The sequence below is a fragment of the Corythoichthys intestinalis genome, chromosome 15, assembly GCF_030265065.1.
Source record: "Corythoichthys intestinalis isolate RoL2023-P3 chromosome 15, ASM3026506v1, whole genome shotgun sequence".
Lineage (NCBI taxonomy): Eukaryota > Metazoa > Chordata > Actinopteri > Syngnathiformes > Syngnathidae > Corythoichthys > Corythoichthys intestinalis.
The window spans coordinates 53,941,247-53,952,579 of record NC_080409.1 but is presented as its reverse complement, the minus strand read 5'-3'; the positions used below and the strand labels follow the sequence as shown (position 1 = coordinate 53,952,579).

Genomic DNA, 11,333 nt, shown 5'->3' with positions numbered 1-11,333 from the left:
TGCATATTATCCCAAAACCGATGCAGATATAATCTGACATTTTAAAATGCTTTTATCTCAACAACTCTATATTAATATAAACTCAACGTAGCGGCTACCTGGTGATTATACGTACGGTTCTGTTGCCATTACCGTAAGTTTTGGACTTTAAGGCGCATTGTACTATAAGCCACCACCCACCAAATTTGACACGAAAACTTCATTTGTTCATAGTAGCCGCACTGGACTATAAGCTGCGGCTGTCCTCTCTGTATTATGGGATATTTATTTTACATTGAAAGATATCAACCTGTAACACATTGTTTGACAGCGGCCTCATAAGAGTGTCATAAGACCAAATGAACCACCATGAAGCTTTGAACCAATTGGCTACAACGTTTCATTGCTTCAAGAAGCCTCATTTGGCCATCACTGCTACCTTGGGGGAGACGGTCAACCTCTGCTATCACCTGCTGTCACCACTGTTGTCATCCGACATGCCTCCTAGCATGCATGGCAATGCTACAGATGTAAATAACAATCAAAATTCATGTCTTGTGTCAATTATTTCTTCAGTTCTTTAATCGCTAGTTCTGGTATTCTGTAACCCTTTATTTGACAGTGGTGCCATAAAACATTCATAAGACCATCATCATTAAAAAAGTGCCATTGCATGACATACTTTCCTATATACCGTATATAGTATATAAAGTTGTAAAACAATAAAACTGCAACAAAAATGAATGAAATGAACAAAAAAAATTTTTTTTTTATAATGGTTCAAAATTATTTTTTGAACAGATCATGTGACTAGCACCTTAGACGGTCATTTGCTTTGCATATAATTTTCAACAACAACAAAAATTATGGGAGGGCAATTTTATTTTTGAAATGATTTTTTTTCTTTGAAAATATTTTTTTGATTGAAGCAACTTTTTTTTGGATTTGAATGATTTAGACACAAATGTCCTACCCATAATATGGCCCAAACACAAAAAGGATGGCTTCAAAGAAAACTTTTTCAACTAAAAATTAAGTATTCAAATGTTAAGTGTTCAATTTTTCAATCTCAAATATTTTTTCGCATTCAAAAATGTTTTCTACGATTGAATTTTTTCTTTTTTTCATTGAACTGATTTTTCTTTTTGAAAATGTATATTTTTTGAAGCAACTTATATTTTAATTGAGTAATAAAGATAAAAACTTCCTAGCCAAAATGTGGCCTAAAAACAAATCAACCTTACTTCAATCAAAAAAGTTGCTTCAATCAAAAAAAAAAAAAAAGCTTTCACGTGCATTTTTATTTATTTTATTTAGTTTCAAATTTATTTTTGCATTCAAACACATTTTTTTGGGTTGAAATGACTTTTTTTTTTTTTATTGGAAATGTATATTTTGATTGAAGCAACTTTTTTTTTTTTTTATTGAAGCAACTTTTTTTCCATTTGAATAATAAAGACACAAATCTACCTCCATATGGCTCTGCCCATGGGATACAATTTTTGACTGGGGTAACTACATTGGCACGACACCGGCGGGGGTACCATATTCAACGGATGACGATCTTAGCGAAAATTATTGCCTAAGCCGCCTGATTTAGAATTCCCCTCAAGAATGATGGGAAACAAAAAAGGCTCATCGTCAACTTATTACAAACATTAAATAAAACAATAAATCATACAAAAACGACAAAACATCCAGTTAACATAAAATATATGTACTGTACATCATTTACATTTTTACCTTTTTGTTTTGAAACTGAATAAAATATACATATTATTTGTTAAATATTTCTGAATGAGCTTTAATTGCAGACTTGCTTTTTTGCCTATCATATTAAGTGACATGAAATATATTTCAATTTCAGTCAAGAAAGTTTGGGTTTGAGTGAACGCCTTTTTTTTTTTTTTTTTTTTTTTTAAATGCAAACTTACATGTTTACAAACATCTGCTTAAAAAACCCATGACAATAATACAAGAAAAACTTAATAGCTCAACATGTAAAAATGATAAGGAGTTTTTAAACCAGAGGCTTCAGGGAAAAAAATATTGTTCTCATACGTTTACTACTTTTTTTTTTTAATTGCTAATTTTCGTATATAATCCATTTCAAAAATGCAAATATAGGAGGTTTTCATTTGAACGCATGTAGTGGTAGTGTGTAGCGGAGGTGACGTCACTGCGAATAGCACGTAGCCCACCTCCCACCCATTTGACGCCCCTTGAACTGGGGTCGAATGACGGCACCGAACGGTCGTAGCCAGCCATTAGCTCAACACCGACACACTACGTACAGCGGTTGCCGTTTACGCGATGTAACGTCAGCAAACGAACGACACTACACCGCCACCGCTACACAAATGACATGAAAGGTAAGCTCCATTTCGATCATGTAATAATGCTCATCTTGGTTGTTGACGGATGTGGTACCGCCATTGCGTGTGGTTTCATTTGACGGCACGTTTGTATGCTTAAGGAAAGCACAATGGGAAGCTTCCGGGTTTGTTTGCAACGGATACGACGCAAAATGAAACTGGACCTGCTGAGAGATATGGGCCGACAGTACCCCGTGTTCTGCTTCCTACTTCTAGTCCTGCTTCTGTCCACGGTGCTGTTAAACAGGTAACAGTAGAGTGCTCGCGTTAGCCGTTTCATGTGTCGGCTCCCAACTTGCGCTCTCGTTTTTGTCTCAGGTACATTCACATCATGATGGTGGTCTGGTCCTTTCTGGCCGGTGTGGTGACGTTCTATTGCTCCCTTGGACCAGAGTCTCTGTTGCCAAACATCCTGGTCAACATAAAGCCAAAGATCAAGGTATACTGTCAGCAAAAACTATACCACCCTAACTAATCAAGCATGAACATGTTTCAATTTTTATCGGTTAAATATAATATATCTAATTGGATCACAACAATGTTGTCTCAAAGGGCTTTGCAGAGGCAATATGATACACAATCAGAAACAGCAAATGAAGCAACAAAGATGAATAAATAAAGTTAAATAAAATGAATGAATAAAATAAAGTTAAATGTAAGAAGGAGGATTTTAAATTTAATTTTAAACTCGACTGGAAGCCAGTGAAGGGCCTGGAGCACAGGGGTGATGTGCTCTCTTCTATTGGTTCCTGTTAAAAGTCTTGCTGCTGCGTTTTGGACTAGCTGAAGACCTTTTAGAGAACTTTTAGGACAAGCTGCAAGTAGGGAGTTACAGTAATCCAATCTCGATGTAACGAACGCGTGAATTAATTTTTCTGCATCGCTTTTTAATGAACTCATTGACTGCCATTTAAAGGAAAAACACGTCCAATTCTTTATTTTTTTATTTCTTTTTAACGAAAATTGTTTAGTGTGGGACTGCGCGTGCATACGTGCAGGGCCGGCCCTGAGCAAAGGCGAGCTAGACTGTTGCTTAGGGCGCAATCTAATGGAGGGGGGGGTGCCAAATACGAAAAGACACATATTTTTACACTGGAGTGCTACGTCAAATTTCGTTGTTTACAACGTTCTTGCCGACAATGACAATAAAGTTCTATTCTTAAAAAAAAAATACTCGTGCTACGCTTCCCGAACGTTTTCTCACATATCAAGTACATTTCAATATGCTCCATATATAATAATAAAATATTTGTGGTTTCCGACCCAGATTGAATTAGCCACTTGATATTGTGTGGCTAAATATCTGGGTTTAAAAAAAAAAAAACTTTTCCATTGAGCAGGATTTTTTTATTTTTCAAAACACATTCGAATTGAACATAAGTATAATGTTAAAAAAAAAAAAAGATTTTCTAAACAAAATATAAATGCAGTCCTTTAGATGAGTGTAAACCACAACTCAACATTATTATCATCAGAATTGAATTATTGAATTATTATTATTGAATTATTTTCCATAAAAAGCATGTGTATATGACTCATATCATATTTATACACACACTTTCTCAACACAGACAGTTGCCAGAGAGAAAAAAAAACACCATATGTTTTACCACTGCTAGACACAGTAAACATGCTGGAGTTAACTCTCGTAGCTGTTGGGAAACGTTCATGATAGTGTTTACTAACTTTTAATTTTGTATAAATGGGAAATGGTATTGGAGGTACCGCCTCCTCAGCAGCCAAACATGTTTTACAAAAGCGGTTGGCCCTCCTCCTCTAAGCCACGGCAGTCTAACTTTTCTCTAGCCGAAGTATTCCCATACCATTTTAGGACATAAAAAATAGCTAGTACCATAGGGACGGTATGACGGAAATTTTTTGTGGTTTTGAAACCATGACGTTTGATACCATGGTATACCTTGAAACGGGGTGGGCAAACCGGTCCTCGAGGGCCGCAGTGGGTCCTGGTCTTTGTTCAAACTTATTCAGCACAGACAGTTTAGCCAATGAGGTATCAGTGGAAACAAGATTGCACTTGTAAGAAACCGGATTGGTGAAAGGCTGTCCTCATGATGGGTATGAACAAAAACCCGCACCCACTGCGGCTCTTTGTGGAATAGTTTGCCCACCCCTGCCTTGAAACATTGAAACCTTGGCACATGTCTACTATTGAATGGACTTTTTTCAAGATGGCCCAATATCAGTCGATGGAATAGAAAGCTTTTATTGTCATTGTACAGAGTACAACAAAGTTTAAAGCTTCGCCATAAGGTGCACCACATAAAAGAAAAGCAAAAGTACAGTAAGGCTAATCTAAAAACATAGGTTACAGTGTACACAGATTAGGCATAAGTGACGGACAGCAAGTGGTGATGAAGTGGTAATAGTGCGTACAGTAAATGACAGTTTACAGTTATTGATGTAGCAGTGCAAAAAGGCTATTATGTAACTTTGAAAATATTGCAAATGCAGTACCTAGATTATAATTACACTAATTGTAATAGGATAACTGTTATGTTCAGTGTTTGGGTGACGCTCTGTCTTATAAAGCCGGCCGATATATTGGGCTGATTGATGTAGATTGCCCAATATCAGCTGATGTATAGCCAATACTGTATAATAGAATAACTGTTATGTTTACTGTACATCACCTTGTGGCCAGTGTTGCAAAAGGACGTAGCAGAAGAAAAATTGTAATACAGTGGTACCTCTACATACGAAGTTAATCCGTTCCAGGAGCTTGTTTGTAAGTCGAAATGGTCGTATGTCGAGCAGGATTTTCCCATAGGAATACATTATAATTCCATTAATTCGTTCCACAGCCCAAAAACCTGCACTAAATCCTTAAAAAATACTGCTGGTACTATTACAAATGGCAATTACATATAGCAAAACAAATAAATAATAAATAAAAATCGGATTAATAATATAATAATAATAATAATTCCTGTAATAGTGTAACGAAACGGGTTCTAATAAGGCGGACGTTTTTTTCTGTACCTGAAGGCACCGCGGCGCTGACGTGACAAAGAGGGAGGGGAGCGGGTGAAAGTTTACTTTCGCTTTCAATGCTTTCTTGAGAACATCGTCAATTGCGGCAGACAGCAGGCGTTTTGTGTTGAATAAGTTGTGAAAGAAATGATGAAAACGTGGCGAAGCTGGCGATTTCTCTGGAGATGTTACCACAATAAGAATTGTCAGCTTAATTTATAAAGACTGGCGAACGATGGTCGGAGGAGGACCGTGGAGATGTATTGTTGAGCCATTTCACAGATGCCCACCCTACGCTCATATTTTTCTGTCATTTGCATCTTCATTTAGAAGGTAAGCGTCAACTTTTTCCTTGTTTCACCACCTGTACCAACCTTTTCTGAAACCTGTGTTGATTTGTCACACAAGAAAATCCGCCATGCATTCGTCTGCGGTGCTGCCATTGTCGTCGTATTTCGAGCATGTCGTCGGATGTAGAAACAAATGGCGAGTCAAATTTTACGTCGGATGTCGAAAAGTTCGTGTGTCGAAGCCATCGTATGTAGAGGTACCACTGTATAGGGATTTATATACCGAGTGTTTAAATTACCTTTCATAATGTGTCTGCTTTAAAAAACCCCAAAACATATCAGTTAAAAGAAATCAGGTTTAGACATCAGCTGAACTTATTTGTTACAGTTTAAATGTAATAATAAACAAATGGTGATGTCATCACCGACCCAAATCCCTCACGAAGTAACCATTAATTGGGTCACAGTGTCTTTGCTGAGACCTAAGGAATCTATTACAGTGTTAAGAAACGTTTAATGCTATTCATTTTTCGTACAGTTGCATTCATGCATAATTTGATTTTGTGTGCGTGTGTGTGTGTGTGTGTGTGTGTGTGTTGGTTCTTTGGCAGTCCTACCAACAGGAGTTGTTTCCGCTAGGCCACAGTTGTGCTGTTTGTGGAAAGATCAGGTGCAAAAGACACAGGTAATACTGGTAATACATAAAGTTGTGCATGACTGCTGGTAATGGTGAATAATTGTGCTAAAATGCTAAATATTTTTTTACGCTTCCTCAAGTGTGTTTGGTATGTGTTTTTTTAATCATAAAATCATTTGTTGTGTTCCACTGCCTCCTAGTGGAGACTAAAATAAAATTGTGTGGAATGTACTCTGGGGTCATGGGCTAATTTACTGCAGTTTCCTTCCTGTAGTGTTGATTTAAACTGGCTGGTTACACTATTCGCAATGCATTTGTAAGATGTAACTTATAATTACAGAAGCATTTGTTTAATCATCTTTGGTATGTAACTCACTGGCTGCCATTGAAGGTGGAGGATAAAGCTAACGTGGTCTAAAAATGATCTATTCTAGAACATATAACCACTTTAAGGGAATATAGCAACTTTTCCACTGTTGTAACTGCTTTAATAAATTAATATACAGTCAAATGAAAACCAGTAAATATGTTGGAAATAGGGGTGTGACAAGATGTCAAAAAGTTCATTATATCACAACACTTTGTCGCCCAAAAGATGATTGAAAATGTGGTTTGATTTGACAGGTTGATTTTCAATACTTTCTGTTCCTTTTGGGGCATTTGCGGGTAACTTCCTGTTGATTTGGGGGCATTTACAGGTCACTTCCTGTTGATTTTGGGTTACTGAAAAGGAGGTGACTCAAAAATGTCCCCTAAAAGAGGAGGAAGTGAAGTGTAAATGCCCCAAAAATGAACAGGAACTAAGCTATAAATGTCCACAAGACTGGCTGTGAATGCTTAGGTCTCAGTGCCGAGCAGTGCTTAATTTGTAAATCATAAGGTGCTGGAACGCAAAGTACATATGACAGCGCAGGGATGACGAGATGGGCACAGGTCCCGGAACATACGCAGAAAATGATGCTGAAAACAACACGCAAACGCCCACTTGCCATGCTGTGGGACTTACAAGCCTCAATTTCAGATAATATCCATGGTATACATGTTATGAAAACAATTTACAATAATTATTTAGGCTATCCTTTGCACAGCATGGACAATTGCCCACATAACCACTGGTGGAACTTACAGTAACGTACAGTCTAACTTGTAAAACATAAAAAAAAAACAGATATTACAATAAATAACACAAACCCATTCTTTTGTGAGTTTCATCCCCCCCCCCCCCGTCTTCTCTGTCCCCAAAGTTCCCACCGCCTTAAAAATGGTGTACCGCAAGCAACACGTAACTTCCGCTCATTAATATTCATGACATTAGCTACTGTTGCTAAGCAAGGACAAGCATACGTTTGTCCCTAATAGGAAATGAATGGAAATCGTGTACGAAGGAGATGTTTACAGAGCTAATCCTCCCAATTCTCTCCGAAAATGATGTGCCTGGTGCCAAATTGACTGGCATAGATGTGGAAGAATATAAAAATGTTCAGTTAAAGAGATGGCTTTAGTGTCGAAGGCTGAAAAAGAAGAAAAAAACGAGCCGACCTAAGCATAGCTTTAGCTTTTTTTATCGACGCGACTGGCAATGACATTCTCCTGTTTCAACAAGCTATCCTTTACCATCAGCCCTGTCTTTCTTACATATCCTCTGGTTGTCCTACGTCTCTTACCGTTCTTGGGGGTAATTTAGTTAGCTTTGTGTAGCGATCGCAAATGCTACTCAGTGACATCCAACGAACACTTTTAATTTTTTCATTGATAACACATCTTAATCCTATAATTTATTTACACTTCCCCCTTACTAAAGTTGTTTTTTTATATATATATACACAACAGAAACGGTAACAGTGGCAGTCAGATACCATTGTAATTCTTTTCAGGTCATTCATTGTCAGACAGAAGCAGTACGGGACAACGTTACGCTAAAAAAATAAAAAAATATAAAAATGGCTTACCTCTTTGTCCTCTGAAAGACCATGTCAACCCAACATAATGTTTACTGCATATGAAACGTGAATGGATTCGCCGAGCTGGTGTTAAAGTCCGCGCAAGTTGATTCGGTCTTCACTTTTTCCTCCTGAGTTTTTGGTTTCCGGGAACGTATAAAGAAAACATCCTTCATGGTCGTAGTGTCTAGAGTCGTTTCTCCAAGTTCCCAAAAAGCAATGCGTGATCGGCATGTTCGTTTTTGAAAGATTACCGGAGAAAAGTAGCACTTTTTACGTTGAGTCTATGCGAGGGCGGGTCTATAATGTCCCACTTCGGCTTTACTTCTGATTTACGATGCGACGTCACGGTCTAAAAATAGCCTGCGCGCGGTACGCCATTGTGCAGCCCGAACCTGAATTTCCCAAAAGGGTACTGGCCTGTTGCTCCAAATGTTGGTGGCCCACCAGGGTGACTGCTGTCGCTGTAGCTGGCCCCCACTCCGGGTGGCGCTGAACCTGACCGGCTGCTGCCACGGTAGCAGCCTCCTGCCCCTGAACCTGGCTAGCCGCTGCGGCGCTAGCCTCCTGCTGCACCCGTTGGCATGATCGCTGCAGCTGCCCTCATCGCCGGTTGTTGCTTTTCTGACTCGGTTTGAACCATCTTCCTTCTTTTTGAAAAAAGACCATAAATGCAGCTGTCTTTTTGGCATGTTGAAATACTGTTTGATCCTGGCTGCTTGCTCCCCGGATGCCGGAAATTTCCATATTTTTGTTTTATATGGCAGGAGCGTGATTTGTTGGTCCAGCTTTTCAGTGCATCAACAAATCTCCGACTGTTTCAAATTACGTTAAATTTTTCTAAACAACATGCAATTCTTGGGATTTATTCTTTACATGAATTTATGCATATCATTATTTTATACATTTAAAAAATATATATATATATTATTTTTTTATACACAAGCGGTGTCTGATCTGCCCAAATAAGTCCCGGAACACAGGGTGGCCAAAATCAAGTGGTGCTGGATCTTGTTCCGCCAGGATCCGCCACAAATTAACCCCTGGTGCCTAGGTTTGACGGCACTAGACGTCCAATCCAATCAAAACGAATTGGAGCAACCATATTCTAGCTTTCAAATGACTTGTTATGCATTGTGTGTGTGTATTTTTTTGTTTGTTTATTTTTTTTGGGGCTGTCAAAGTTATCACGTTGACGGGCGGTAATTAATTTTTCAATTAATCACGTTAAAATATTTGACGCAATTAACGCACATGCCCCCCTCATACAGATTAAAATGACAACACAGTGCAATGCCAACTTGTTACTTGTGTTTTTTGGAGTTTTGCTGCCCTCTGCTGGCGCTTGGGTGCGACTGATTTTATGGGCTTAAGCACCCACGAGCATTGTGTACTTATTGACATCAACAATGGCGGGCTACTAGTTTATTTTTGAATTTGACAAATTTTAGTAAAACAAAAACATTAAGAGGGGTTTTAATATAAAATTTCTATAACTTGTACTAACATTTATCTTTTAACAACTACAAGTCTTTCTATCCATGGATCGCTTGAACAGAATGTTGATAATGTTAATGCCATCTTGTTGATTTATTGTTATAATAAACAAATACAGTATTTATGTATTGTATGTTGAATGTATGTATCCATCTTGTGTCTTTCCATTCCAACAATAATTTACAGAAAAATATGGCATATTTAATAGATGCTTTGAATTGCGATTAATTACGATTAATTAATTTTTAAGCTGTAATTAACTCGATTAAAAATTTTAATCGTTTGAATGCCCTAGTTGTTTTTTTTTAACGTTTGTGTTTTATTTAAGAATAACAATTTATTGCCACTGAATGGGTGATTTATTAGGGTGTATTGTCACTATATTAGTGGTTGAATTGGTTAAAAAATTGACAATAATTAAGCATATCGGCAATAATTTATGAGACAACATATCACCAACTAAAATTTGTTATCGCAACAGGCCTATTTGCCATATCATGAGATCGTTATCGTGAGCCTTGTATCGTAAATCGTATCGTGAGGTAACCAGAGCGTCCTAATCTAAGGATTATGTCAAAATTAGTATAAAACTGAGACCCCATGTAACTTTTTTGTTGTTCTTTTCATCATCATTTAATTCTTTTTATATTTATTTATTTTTTATTAGACCTACTCTACTACTGGAAAACTACCAACCATGGCTTGACCTGAAAGTTTCCTCTAAAGTGGATGCTTCCCTTTCAGAGGTAAAATGTGAATTTCTATCACATTTGGACTTTCGTATTGCTTAGTCAGTACAAATTTTGTGAATCTGTTTCCCTCCTCACCTAGATTCTGGAGCTAGTTCTTGAAAACTTTGTGTATCCCTGGTATAGGTAGGACTTTTTTTAATCTTCTGTCTCCCTGATGTACACTCACTAGACACTTCATAGCTACTTGTGGTTGTGAGCTAGAATTTCCATGATCATGCAGTGCATCTGTACAAAATAAGCAGCAGTAATCACTTGAAAATGTTCTCTTTCAGAGATGTCACAGACGATGAGGCATTTGTCGATGAGCTGAGGGTGACTTTACGCTTCTTTGCTGCGGTGTTGGTCCGCCGTATCCAGAAGGTGACAAAAAACGGAATCCCAAATACATCAAGAATACATTATAATAATAATTTAAAAAAAAATAGATATATATATATTTTGTCCCAGGTTGACGTGGCGTCCCTCATCACGCGAAAACTTCTGAAAGCCTCCATGAAGCACATTGAAATAATTGCTAAAGCTCGACAGCGAGGTAATGATAGTCATAGTGTTGATAGATGTCCATTCCATTGTCTATTTTTTTGCGTCTAATATAAGTATTTCGGGAAATAATTGATGAGGTGGGCCTGACCACAAAATGATGACATACGAAGAGCCTTAAACGATACGGGACTTAATAGTACTGCAACGATTAATCGATTAACTCGAGTAATTCGATTAGAGAATCATATTTGCTGCTTCGAGTATTTGTTTAATTAGAGTGGCGTTGCAGTGGTTTGTTTTGAAAGTGTTTGCATTTAGTTTTATTGATTTGGGTGGAAACACTGCCCTCTATTGGCAACAGTGAATATGACATAACTCCTTTAACATGG

The 11,333-nt window shown here is 37.6% G+C and overlaps 1 protein-coding gene across 4 annotated transcripts in view; it reads left to right on the top strand.

Annotated features, from left to right (window-relative positions):
- Positions 1-2,189: 2,189 nt before the first annotated feature.
- Positions 2,190-11,333, top strand: part of snx14 (sorting nexin 14) — a 65,611-nt gene continuing 56,467 nt past the window's right edge. For all 4 annotated transcript variants that reach the window (XM_057858636.1, XM_057858635.1, XM_057858637.1 and 1 more), the window contains exons 1-8: positions 2,190-2,351; positions 2,456-2,601; positions 2,673-2,793; positions 6,247-6,320; positions 10,377-10,455; positions 10,541-10,584; positions 10,734-10,821; positions 10,909-10,993. In XM_057858636.1, coding sequence (XP_057714619.1) covers positions 2,465-2,601; positions 2,673-2,793; positions 6,247-6,320; positions 10,377-10,455; positions 10,541-10,584; positions 10,734-10,821; positions 10,909-10,993 — 628 coding nt within the window. In that variant the 5' untranslated portion in view covers positions 2,190-2,351; positions 2,456-2,464. The remainder of the gene's footprint in view (positions 2,352-2,455; positions 2,602-2,672; positions 2,794-6,246; positions 6,321-10,376; positions 10,456-10,540; positions 10,585-10,733; positions 10,822-10,908; positions 10,994-11,333) is intronic.